Source organism: Populus nigra, chromosome 2 (genome assembly GCF_951802175.1).
Source record: "Populus nigra chromosome 2, ddPopNigr1.1, whole genome shotgun sequence".
Taxonomy (NCBI): domain Eukaryota; kingdom Viridiplantae; phylum Streptophyta; class Magnoliopsida; order Malpighiales; family Salicaceae; genus Populus; species Populus nigra.
This window is the reverse complement of record NC_084853.1, coordinates 44717855-44731130: the sequence shown is the minus strand read 5'-3', so window position 1 is coordinate 44731130 and position 13276 is coordinate 44717855. Positions and strand designations below refer to the sequence as shown.

The 13276-nt window shown below is 35.6% G+C and overlaps 2 protein-coding genes across 2 annotated transcripts; one reads left to right on the top strand and one right to left on the bottom strand.

Moving 5' to 3' along the window:
• The first annotated feature begins 5436 nt into the window (after positions 1-5436).
• LOC133681549 (probable LRR receptor-like serine/threonine-protein kinase At5g10290) lies at positions 5437-9020 on the top strand. The gene is made up of 4 exons (XM_062104626.1): positions 5437-5975; positions 6564-6824; positions 6982-7836; positions 8268-9020. Exons 1-4 carry the CDS (start codon positions 5558-5560, stop codon positions 8747-8749), a joined length of 2016 nt encoding a protein of 671 aa, XP_061960610.1. The 5' UTR covers positions 5437-5557; the 3' UTR covers positions 8750-9020.
• Positions 9021-10252: 1232 nt separating this feature from the next.
• On the bottom strand, positions 10253-12476 carry LOC133681803 (pentatricopeptide repeat-containing protein At2g45350, chloroplastic). The gene has a single exon (XM_062104954.1). It carries the CDS (start codon positions 12315-12317, stop codon positions 10389-10391), a length of 1929 nt encoding a protein of 642 aa, XP_061960938.1. The 5' UTR covers positions 12318-12476; the 3' UTR covers positions 10253-10388.
• Positions 12477-13276: the final 800 nt, after the last annotated feature.

The following is a 13276-nucleotide window of genomic DNA, read 5'->3' as shown; positions in this document are numbered from 1 at the left end:
AAATAAATATTCAAAACAAAATATATATAGCAATCAAAAGTTTAAGGATCAAAATTGATATAATCAGCAAATAATGACATTTTTAAATTTTTCACAACTTTTGGAAAGTGTTTTCCGTCCAAATTTTTCAGAAAAACACTTTTCTGAAAACCAAGCCAAATTTTTCTTTGACTGAAAAGTGTTTTCCATTAACTAACTTTTCTAACAGCAAACAAACACATAAAAGTTTGAAAATTGATTTTTCAGAAACCACTTTTCGAAAAACAAACGCAGCCAAAAAAGAAAACACTTTCATGAAAACCAAGCCAAATTTTTCTTTAACTAAAAGTGTTTTTCATTGACCGGAAAATATTTTTCATTTACCAGCTTTTTTAATAACAAATAAATATAAAAAAGTTTAAAAATTAATTTTTTAAAAATTACTTTTCAAAAAATAAACATTTCCTCAATTATTTTTTGCTTAGAAGGAAGTTAGATTTCTTAGTTCTCTTCGAAAGGAATTGGAAAGTGCAAATAATTGCTGGAGAAAGTGGGGTCCTTTTAGCACTCTATAATTGTCTACTTTTTCTTGTAAGTGGCTCACGCACCAAGGCAACTTAACAAAGAAAGAGAAGGAGGGAAATGTGTTTTTCTTTTCTTTTCTTTTGATATTAAATAACACCATACAATCTCTAGTTATGTAGGATTATTTGTTACGGACAACTTGAAATTTAATTGCTCTAGGAAACGCGGGAAAAATCCATATCGTGAGGTGCGGCATTTAGTTTTATCTTTTCATCTTGTTTTTTTTTATAAATATTTTCTCCGTGCGCTTGTTGATCAGTAATATAATGTAAAGTATTAAAAATATAGAAATTCAATGTAAAATTATTACATAATTATATTTATTTGATGCTTTTGTCTCTGGTTTTTTTAATTAAATGTGTTTTTGTCTCTTTTATATATGTTATTTCTATTATAAAATACCAACTAAACACAACTTTAAAATGTGAGAGAGATATATTATCAATTTTTTATACATAAATATTATTTTCACTGAGTTTAGAAATTATAAACTCTTTAATTTAAAATGCATGAACAGTGCATTAAAATTAAAAAACAAACATAAAATAATGCTATCTATATCACCTAAAATTCATTCTTCCGCACGATGCGTGATTTTCCTATTACCTTTTTTTATTTTTCTCTTTTATATATATATATATATATATATATATATATATATATGTGTGTGTGTGTGTGTGTGATTTTGTGAATGCTTTGTGCACGTAAAAGTATTTACACAATTAAGTTAAACTGATTTTAAAATAAAATAAAATAAGCCCGTGATATTTGGGACAGGTACAGGCACATACCAACCCCGTCCAGAACCGTGGCCCAGAAACATTGTGCATGATTGTTAGGTTGTCGATAGTTTATTATCTGAGGATAAAAAGAATGAGAATCAGCAGAGTAAAAAACATGTTTATTTTTTAAAAAAACAAAGATCCGAGACCTGTTTGGAGTGAAATTCAATATTTTTAAAATAGAAAATAAAATAAGACATGACAGTTTGGTCCTCAATGTTTCTGTCCTTTAAACCGTGAGATGATAAACAAACTTTCGAAAACCAAATCAAGGAGGTTTTGTCTTTTATAGACGTTTGTTTATAAAATTAAAGAGGCTATTATTGATCTTATTGCTTTATTTTTTTTCTTTTTCTACTTACAATAAATTGATATATATTTATTTAATGTTATTAGATAATTTTAATGTGCTGATATAAAAAAATATAATAACTATTTGAATTGTTATTGCTTTTACTATGTAATTTAATTATAATTATGAAAAAAAAATCATGAAATTCTCAATACGCTAAATTAGTGAGCTTTCACTTTATGTATAATATTTAATATTATATGTATTAAATAAAATATATTTTTAAAAATTTTTTGTTTTTGAAATGAATGTTGTGCCGCGTCACCAATCATGTCATATATAAACCCAGGACAATCCCTGGGCGCTACGGATCGAATTTCATTGATGTTTGCAAACATCATGCGAGATCTTTCGCCATTGCATGATCTTGGACAGCTAGAGATCCGGTACAAGTATGTCCCATTTTTCCGTGTCCATGGAAAGGAGATCGGGCCCTTCGTTCTTCAAAGGGAGAGACAAGAAAAACGTGGATGCTAAGTTCACATGCTGCTCTCAATCGAGTCCATAGTCAAGGGTGTCCAGCCATGCAACATCACATGACAGGGAACCTGAACTCGCGAGCTCAGGGACCTTCTCCGTCAGTACAGGCCACTTATAATCCTGAACCATTATTTGTGCTGCCTCTTTTCAAGCAGCATAAAATCTTCTCACTAATTGGACTTCTTCATGCGGATACTGCATTCTCAAATCTTTGTCGTAAAATGCCAGTACGTAGCGGTGGTGTATAGCATGTGAAGTTCATGCACCTACATGCATTCCATATGAGGAATCTGAGTTTTTTTTATATTTAAAAAAAAAACATGCTAGGTATTTTCAAATCAATCTTGAATGCTAGAGGTGAATTTTCAAGGGATGAAGGTGTGTTTGTTTTTACTTTTATTTTTGTGTTTGATGTAGAGTATAACTCTTCGTCACAAAAAATACAAGAATAAAAATAATAAATTTTGATGTATTTATTTTTTTTATAACAACATCAAAATCATTATAAATAACAAAAAGGAAAATTAATTTAATATTTTTTAAAATAAAAAACGTTTAAAAAACACACCCATGATTGCTGTCAGTATTATGAATCGAACAGCACCGGCCTCCTGGAGTTAGCTCCAAGCTATCTTGTCGATATCTATGTTCTTTGGCTGTTTGTTTTATTATCAGCACAAGCATCTCTGGTCGCCGTGGGGGCATGTCAGTATTTACCAGACGCCTTTAAAATTCTGGATTTTAATCCTTGAGATTCTGCATGGTCAATTCTTATGATTAGAGTGTTCCAGGAGCAGTGAAATTTTCTCCATCCCTGAGCTTTGACGGGGGAATCTGCATTCTGCAGTGAATCCCACTGCTTGCTGCCATCCTGGCTATGGGCCACCGCCCACACTGTGCCCTTTCCCGTTAAAGTTCGGGCATGGAAAGGAAAGCAAGCATCAAAATCTTTTTTTCAAAGGGTGGCATCATATCCCTCTTGAAAATGACAGTATCCTAACTTCATTTTTGTTCTCTTTTCAGTGTTTTTCAAATTTTGCCTATTAATTATTATCGTGTTTTATTTGCGATGTAAGATACAATGACGACCTTCATTGACCTCGATGACATTGTTATTTTTCTAGATTTAAACTAGGTGGTTGCAGAAAGAGACCAATTTTCCTGCCAAGTAAAGCAAATCCCACATGCATACATGACTGTTCTAACGCTTGAAACTGCAGAAAAAAGTAGAAATAAAAAATCATTTAACAGAATAATTTAGGTACATAGTCTATTTAAAATCTGATTAGAAACAAATACAGTTCTGGCATGGAAAAAAATTCTCAGAAAATATCCTGATGGTTAAAATTAAAATGTATATGCTTAGATTGGAGTCCAAACACCACTTGAATGTCAGGATTTCAATGCAAAAATAATCGAGTGAGCCTATCATCAGAGTGGTCCAGACTCCAGTCCAGAGCACTGAAGAGGGGCTCTCAAAGCGGAGTACAGTAAGGCTGGACTCCAGTTATTTATTATAGTGATGTACGGACGATATTCTCTTTCTTCATAAATGAAGAAAACCTTGTTGAAAATAATTCGTTCCATTGCACACCTTAAAACCAATGTATTGCTGTACATGTATAAAAAAAACCTAGCTAAAATATATCAACGAATACAGAAAAAAATCATCCATTTAAAGTGTGTTTGTTATTGTTAGTGTGATAGTAGTTAATTTTTTGTATTAAAATACATGTTAATGATATTTTTTAATTTTTTAAAAATTATTTTTGACATTAACATATTAAAATGATCCAAAACATATAAATTATATTAAATTTTAATTAAAAAATAAATTAAATTTTTTGAAAACATACTTTACACCATATTCATAAACGGTTTTTTAGTAATCTCTTCATATTGCAGTATGTTAGAACTCATATGAGAATAATGAATTTTGTTGAAAGATATTTTTTAAAATATATATTTGTTTTGAAAAAATATTAAAATAATGTTTTAGTATTTTATATAATTTTAATGTGTTAATAATAAAAATTAAAAAATAATATTTTTAAATAACCCCTGTGGTACAGTACCTAACAATCATTAATTACTCTTTAGATTGCACGACTGCTTGAGTACTTGGTTTCTCTATAAAAATAATAATGGGCTGATAAAATAGGGTAACATTATTTTCAAAGCTAGTGTGGTCCAAAGTCTACATAGCCTCGGCTCCTAGCACCTGCCATTTTGTACATGGATCGATTGTTCTTTTGAAAATAATTTCTTCCCTGGTTGTGGACTCCCATAAGAATCTAACTATTTATGGCACGAGAATTATCTTTAGTTAGGATTTTTCAATTTTAAAATTTCTCTGGCCCTTCGTGTCCTTTGGACTCTGGGAGCAGGTCGGCAATTGCAATAAAGGGCATACATGGGCCCACTTGATCGAATGATAAGGCTGTGAATCCACTACAAAGCTGAACATGAATGTACCGAACCATTTTCCCCCCCTCATCTGACGGTTAATATGCACCCTGACATTAGCATTGGACCCATCACTTGTATAACACAGCGTGATCCGTTCTTCTATGATTGTGGGCCCATCGTTTTCAAAATTGCTCACCATGCGAAAGCCTTGTAAGAGTAAAGATTAAACTATATTTCAACAGTTGTAGATTTCGTAATGTTTCATTTCGGTCCTTTCAATTTAAACTTCTATCAATTTCAGTCTTGGAGTTTCTGGGAAGCTCCTTCGTGGCCATTAGTTTTGTTTTTTGGATGGATGTGATGGAGAGAGGAACAAGGAGAGAAGAGAATGAAAGTAAAATGCTTTCCACGAGATTATTTTTGAAAACAAATGTCCTTCGCGTATGGTGAATTTTCTCCTTATTTTCTATTATCCTCTTTTTTTTTTTTTTTTTTTTTTCTCCTGATGGCTTTCTTTTTAAATTTTCTTCCCTTCCCTCCATCTTCCCTTTTCCTTGACAGAATGCAAAGGTTACTGTGGAGGAGCACAGACACACAGGATCTTGGAAGAAAAATACGACAACAAAAAAAGGAGTTAAATTGCAAGCTAAAAAGGCAACAGTATATTGTTAATTGCTTGTTAGGCATTCCAAGGAGAGGGTTATATTAGAATTTCGAAAACCATAGAATTAATATTGGAAAGTTTTTGAAACTACAAATACCAAAATATATTTTTCCCAGAAATCAAGTTACCTTCAAAAAGATTTCACTAAAAGGAGTGAAGGATTTGCTGTACCTTTTGTCACTTAACTAGCAACTACCTAACCCTTCCCCTTTCCGTTTCCTTCTCCGCTGCCCTTTTCACTTCACTTCACACTTCACTTCACTTCAAAACCCCCCTCATTTCCCCTCACTTTCTGACAAACCAAACATGCATTCCCTCCTCTATCTCCTCCTTCTCTCTTTCACGCTCTCGCAAACCCTCTCCTCGCCAACGGAACTAGAACTCCTAATGGAAATCAAGGCTTCTTTAGACCCTCAAAACAGGTTATTGACATCATGGGAAGCCAACAAAGACCCATGTAGTGGTTCTTTTGAAGGTGTGGCGTGCAATGAACTAGGCCATGTGGCTAACATTTCCCTTCAGGGAAAGGGTCTTCTAGGCCAAATACCAGCAGCTTTAGGCGGGCTAAAGAGTTTGACTGGCTTGTACTTGCATTTTAATGCATTGAATGGAGTGATACCCAAAGAGATTGCTGAGTTGAGTGAACTCAGTGATTTGTATCTTAATGTTAATAATCTGTCTGGAGAAATTCCACCCCACGTTGGTAACATGTCTAATCTTCAAGGTAAGCTAAAGACAGTCAAGTATTTTTTTTAAAAAAAAATATTGCAATATTTATTTGTAGATTGTTTAGTTTTGTTTGAAAAATTCGATTTTTGTTCTTGATGATGCATGCTTAGCCTGTTATTATATTTTAAAAAATATGGAAATATATTGCGAATCTCTGTAGTCTGGAAAGTTTCAATCCTGTAGTATAATTTATGGTTCTCCATCTCCCTTTTTCATTATTTAAGTGTTTCTGGGTTATTTTATTTATTTTTTTATCTCAAAGATTTAATTTACTTCCTCGAAAGCTAACATCTTGACTGCTCTTTCTCTCTGAAATAATCAACTTGCTTCCATTGGGGAATCGTTGCTCGTTTCCTTTATAAAGATTAATTCTTCTAACTTATGGTGGGGTCTGTGCTTTAAAACAATGCATGCTGAACCTGGGATCTTTGTTCCAACAAATTGTCATCTCCTGCATTACAGTTATAGCTTGTAGAAAAACTTCCAAGTATGTTTCTTGATTTGTGGAATTTCAAGTAGGCCACTGCTACTAAATGGGGGATCTTTCGCAATTGAATATCAATCTGGCTCGCTTTGTGTACAGTTTTGCAGCTTTGCTACAATAAGTTGACTGGGAGTATTCCAACACAATTGGGATCCCTGGAGAAGCTCAGTGTCCTTGCTCTGCAATATAATCAACTAACCGGTGCAATACCTGCCAGCCTGGGGGATTTGGAGTTGTTGTCAAGGTTGGATTTGAGCTTTAATGGCCTTTTTGGTCCCATACCTGTGAAATTAGCTAAAGCTCCTCTGCTGCACTCTCTAGACATTCGTAACAATAGTCTCTCCGGGAATATACCTCCAGGTAACATGGTTTCTCCAACTATAGCATATCCTAGTGTGTGCTTTCTATTACTTGTTTGTTGATGTCAAAGGAAAGTGAAGGTGGAACTAACTTCTGATTTGACTTGTTTTTTCCTTTTCTTCTCTCTTATTCTCTGTTTTTGTGGCTGATAATGAAGCTTTGAAGAGGCTGACTACTGGATTTCAATATGGCAACAACCCTGACTTGTGTGGAGTTGGGTTTTCTAACCTTGAAACATGTGCGACTTCTGATCCTAATAGACCTGAACCTTCCGAACCTCGTGTTGCCACGGAAAAGGACATCCCAGAGTATGCAAACCCTTCTTATTGCAGCAAAAGTGACTGTTCAAATCTGTCCAAGACCCCAAGATATGGTATCATATTCGGGGTGATCGGAGTTTTCATTGCAATCTCTGTCACTGGGCTTCTGATGTTCTCTTGGCACCGTCGCCGTAAACAGAAAATTGGAAGTGCCTTAGATACTTTCGATGGGCGGCTTAGCACTGACCAGGCCAAGGAGGTTTCCAGGAGGAGTGCCTCCCCACTTATTAGCCTAGAATATCCCAATGGTTGGGATCCCTTGGCCATTGGTCGAAGCAAAAGTGGGTTTTCTCAAGAAGTTCTTGAGAGCTTCATGTTTAATTTAGAAGAGGTAGAGCGTGCAACTCAGTGCTTCTCGGAGATGAATTTGTTGGGGAAGAGTAATTTCTCAGCTATCTACAAAGGCATCCTGAGAGATGGGTCAGTTGTTGCTATAAAGTGCATCACCAAAACAAGTTGCAAGTCTGATGAAGCTGATTTTTTGAAGGGGTTGAAGATATTGACCTCATTGAAACATGAAAATCTGGTGAGATTGAGAGGTTTTTGCTGCTCAAAGGGAAGAGGGGAGTGTTTCCTCATCTATGATTTTGTCCCAAATGGAAACCTGGTGCAGTATCTTGATGTAAAGGATGGCAGTGGGAAGGTTCTTGAATGGTCGACAAGAATTTCAATCATAAACGGCATTGCTAAAGGTCAGTGTATCTTCTTGCTCGTAGAAGTTTCAGTAGCTGTTCTTCTTTTTTCCTGTTTCCTTCATTTTATCTCGATGTTAGCTTGACTTGTCCCTGCTAAAGTTTTAGAAATGGTTATTACTAGTGCCTTTCCAAATATGTTATGGCGTATGAGGGTTTTTGGTGGGTTTGGACTTTGGAACTAACCATATAATTGACATAGATTTTATAGTTTGTGATCTATTAAAGATAGATTGCAAATCTTATTGAGACAAATGCGTTTGTTGAAGTCGCACCAGTTTTATTTTATTATCTTCTTGATCCATTTAACGATTGTTTTAGTGGCCATTGCAAATGATATGTGCGTGAAGTTGCATAACACCTGTGCAGTAGTGAGCACATAATGCTAACACCTCTGGGCCTATACTGAAACTTTGTTCCTTCCTATCCAGGTATTGCACACTTACATGGAAGTAAAGGAAATAAACATGCTCTAGTTCATCAAAATATATCAGCTGAGAAAGTGTTCATCGATAGATGGTATAATCCCATGCTCTCGGATTCAGGGCTGCACAAACTCCTTGCAGACGACGTAGTCTTTTCCATGCTCAAAGCCAGTGCTGCCATGGGATATTTGGCTCCTGAATACACAACCACTGGTCGTTTCACTGAAAAGAGTGATGTTTATGCGTTTGGCATTATTGTACTTCAAATCCTCAGTGGAAAACGGAACATCACCCAATTGACTCTCCATGCAGCTGAAGCATGCAAGTTTGAAGATTTTATTGATGCAAATCTCGAAGGAAACTTCTCAGAATCAGAGGCAGCCAAGCTTGGAAGAATAGCTCTTTGTTGCACTAATGAATCTCCTAATCACAGGCCAACCATGGAAACTGTGATGCAAGAACTTGGTGAATCTATGGTCGCTGATTAGCTTATTTGAAATTATGGTCTTTCTGCCTCAATTTCCAAACAATAGGGAAGTTCTAGATCCGCCACTAACCACTACCTGATGTTGAACCTCCTTTACTAATATCTAACAGCACTGCCCTCTCTTGAGGACACGAGATCTTGTGAACGTCGTGTAACTCTGTGGCCAATGAGCCGATTGTAATATCTTAGTGAGTTGTATGAAATGAATTTAGTCATGTAAGAAGTCAGTATCTGTTTTCTCAATAAGCAAGACTAGTTTTATTTTAGTTGTATTCGAAGGTTTTGCAGGTTTACGTTACTCAATGTTTAGTGCACGCGAAACCCTTATATTTTTGCCCTCAAGTTCTCGGGGTTCTCTTCCTCCATTCCAGCAACCAATCTCCACTGGCACAAGAAATAAATGACCTTGCCTATCCACTTCACCGTCTGCAAGGTGCTATCGCTTTCCACAAAATGCGACAGTTGCAGCTCTCAAAAGACTCTCACTTTACAGCTTGTTCCGGAACCCAACATGTGATTCCACGGAAAATATTGCAGAATCAGAAATGGCCCACCAATAAATGGACAAAATGGTGCTTAAAAGTAGGAAGAGGAGACAACAATGTTAACCAAAATGGTGTATTTGAATTGAATTCGTGTATTTGTACTACAGATTTTCAGTATCTCATAATAACAAAGGGTCATGATAGAATTGGATAGAGTTTAGTCTACTTTTAACTGGATCTGACGTGACCATAAAAAAGGTTCTCGAAACAGAACGCTTGGTTTTATTGCTTTTTGCCATGGCTACCTGTGAGTATTTCTTGTCCTCTTCATTTTTGTCCTTTATGTTTTCTTAATCCTTTCCCATGGTTACAGTGCCGTTTAAATAGGAGGAAATATATTGGCTGCTCTGGCTCTGGCTAGTCCTCCACCCACAAATGGATGCTTTTCTGCTTTTCATTTTTGGGAACGCGGGTTGTACTGTTTCTGACACGAACGAAAACAGACACCTGAACTATGGTCCCTGTGATTCTTATTTGATCAACTTTTTTTTCCCATTACTTGTCCTTCTTGTTTATCAAGGGCCACAGCTGTGATTTTGAAGTGTGTGCAAAAACTTGTACCATCAATCACCAAACCAGGGACCACACAATACACCACGTTTTTGCTCTTGAAGCACAGTTAAGCTTGATCAAAACGACCAAGTACGTTTTGCTTTAGGGCAAGGTTTGAATCCTTAATTAGTCAATTGCCTGGTTCGAGGTTTCTAGGTTTGTCGTGTGAGAAATCGAGCTTCAAAGAGTCGAAACAACTTGAATCGGCTTTGCTTGTTTAGTTAGGGGGTCATGGATCTTCAAAAACACTTTACTCATTAAGCGAGTATATTGCGAATGCAACTTGTGCTTCCGCCCAAGGATGTAAAAACAACCTGAACTCGGAGGTTCATTTTCTTAAACTCGAAGAAAAATTTGAGCTGCTTCATCGCAAGGACTAGCAAAGTATAGTTACAGAAGTCCGACCATTATGAAACATGATTTTGAATAAATGCACGATCGTAAAATAAATATTGCGGTTTAGGGAGCTAGCCAGGCAGAATTTGTCCAAGGTATGCACAAGAACATAAACATGTTTGGTGATCAAACAAGTGTACAGCAGAGTTACATTTTGACATTTTTACAATAGCTATGCTCTGAATCGGTCATTGATAGACTATCCAATATGGAATAGATCCCTGTAAATTGAGGATGGGATTTATCCTGCACAAAAAATGCATGAACATGTCCCTCTAGTTCAATCCAACTGCAGCCAGGAATTTTCTTCAGGTTTTTTTCCTTCATCATTCCCCTAACCTTGCGGACATCGTTCCATTTACCAAGACCAGCATACATATTTGATGCAAGCACATAAGAACTTGGGCTTGGAGAATCTAGCCTCATTAGATTCTCAGCTACAGGCTGTCCGACATTAAAGCTTTCATGCGTTTTACAAGCACTAAGCAAACTCCTCCAAATCACATCATTCGGCTCAAAAGGCATTTCCTCTACAAAATTTTTGGCTTCTTCTATGTGCCCTGCTCGGCCAAGAATGTCAACCATGCATCCATAGTGTTGCAGTTTTGGCTCCACCTTGTGAACTCTTCTCATAAGCTCAAAACACATCATACCTTCTTTCACCAAGCCAGCATGCCCACAAGCATTTAACAATCCGATGAACGTTATATCATCTGGTTCAACTCGCATCCTATCCATCTCCATTAGAAAATCAAAAGCCAATTCACCCAGGCCATGAATGGCCAGCCCTCCAATAATAGCATTCCAGTGATCAACACTTTTTTCATTTATGTTTTCAAATACCATCATGGCGTTCTCTATACTGCCACACTTGGAATACATGTCAATGAGGGCAACGCCAAGTCTCCCATCCAAAGAAAACCCAATTTCCTCTATAAAGCGATGTATTGCTACCCCTTTGTCAATATGTCCTAATTGAGCAATTGCTGAAAGAGCAATCAACAGTGTAGCATTATCAAGCAAAAAATTACCATCACTTTGCATACCATAAAAGATACCCAAAGCTTCCATACAATATCCATTTTGTACATAACCACCCATCATGGCATTGCATGCGACGACATCTCTTTCGGGCATTTCATCAAACAAAGATCTAGCAATATCAACCCTTCCGTTCTTGGCATACCCATCAATCATATTAGCCCAACTAACAATATCCCGGTTAGGCATCCTATCAAACAAACCCTGAGCATCTTCCATCCTCCCACATTTCACACAACCATCAATCATCGAATTCCAGGAAATCAAATCCCTCTCAGGCATTTTCTCAAACAGCTGCCAAGCAACCCAAATTCCATCTTCAGATTGCGCATATCCACGTATCAACGAATTCCAAGAAATCAAGTTCCTTTCCTCCAATGGAATACAATCAAACAGCACACGTGCCAAGTCAATTCTCCCACCTTTAACATATCCATCAATCATTGAATTGTACGAAACTGAGTCCCTTTTTGGCATTCTATCAAACACTTGGCGGGCACGTACAAGACACCCGCATTTTACATAGAAAGAAATCAAACAATTTTGCAAAAACAAATCAGAGCCAAATTCCAATTTCTTCAAAAGCCCATGAATCTGCATTCCTTCCTTAACCAGACCCACTCGAGAGCACGCTTTCAAAACCAGAGACAACGTGAACTTATCAGCAAAAGCCCCGTTCTCAAGCATTAAAGAAACAAGCCACATAGCCTCTTTCGGGTCATTCCCATGAGAGTATGTTTTGATTATAGCATTCCAAAGAAAAGGGTCTTTCTCTTCTTCTTCTTTTTCATCGAATTCAAAAGCATGATGTCTAAAGAAAATGAAGCGAGCGAATTCAATGAGAGGTGCGTGTAGTGAAGTGGAGAATGAAAGTATGATTTTGGTGGTTAGAAATGTGTTCTTGATAAACCCAGTTGTTAGCAGTCTTGCATGGATTTGATTTATGTCGCTTAATCTCTTGCATTTCTTGAGGAGAACTAAAGTTGGGATTGCCGAATTCCATGGTTGCTGGTTTAAATTTGCTGAAAGAAGCATTAAATTGAAGTATTCCTCAATCTGTAATTCAATCTTTGAGAGCTGAAACTGCAGAAAATCTATGGGACCTCGTATCCCGTGCTAAGCAGATGATTTTCCATTGGGTAAATTACACTTTGATACATCGTCTTTTCAACCTCTCTCGTATTTTCGTTTTGATACATGATCTTTTGAGGGTTCCAATCAAGTATTTAATTGAAAAAATATTTTGAATCCTTTTGTTTTCAATGACATGGTTGTTGACTTTTCACCGATTAGCTTCAAATTTGGATTATTTTTTAAAAGGAAAAGTTACATCCAAAAATAATTTTGCATTTAATAAATGAAAATATTTTAAATTAAATCATATCCAATCCTTTTGTTTTAGCTTGATGATGCAATATTAAAGAAGCTTTCATCGTGTTTTCTTTATTAGAAACCATTTCTTTATACCTTGATAGTCTTGTTAGCTCTTGCATGGAATTTCACCGTAGGATTGGAATATCACGACAAGTGATTCACCTATGATTAAGATTTTTTATTTGATAATTTTTATTTAAGTTAAAATTAAAAAAAAATCACAAAACCATAGAATCATATCTAATGTATTTAGACCGTGACCATATAATTTTTTATTATTATTAATATGAGTATTCAAACTAGTTTACGTGTATTTTAACTAATCCTATAAGTTTTGAAATTAACAATCATATAAATCTCTAATAACATTAAAAAAATTTAAACTTGATAATTATTAAAAAACAAATTTAATAAAAAATCTCTCTCTCTCTCTCTCTCTCTCTCTATTTATATATATATATATATATATATATATATATATATATATAAATATATAAAAAAGATTAAACCATCTCTCTTTTCTAGATAAAGTTGATTTCTTTAATTTGGCATTTTCTCTGCCAATTTAAGTTTGGTGCTCTGTTGGTGTCCAATTGCAAATTTACAAGAATATTTTGTAT

Coding starts and splice junctions, on each gene's coding strand:
- LOC133681549 (XM_062104626.1), top strand. CDS start 5,558: ATGCATTCCCTCCTCTATCTCCTCCTTCTCTCTTTCACGCTCTCGCAA. Junction 6,825..6,981: donor CTCCGGGAATATACCTCCAG/GTAACATGGTTT, acceptor CTGATAATGAAG/CTTTGAAGAGGCTGACTACT. Junction 7,837..8,267: donor CATAAACGGCATTGCTAAAG/GTCAGTGTATCT, acceptor CTTCCTATCCAG/GTATTGCACACTTACATGGA.
- LOC133681803 (XM_062104954.1), bottom strand. CDS start 12,317: ATGCTTCTTTCAGCAAATTTAAACCAGCAACCATGGAATTCGGCAATC.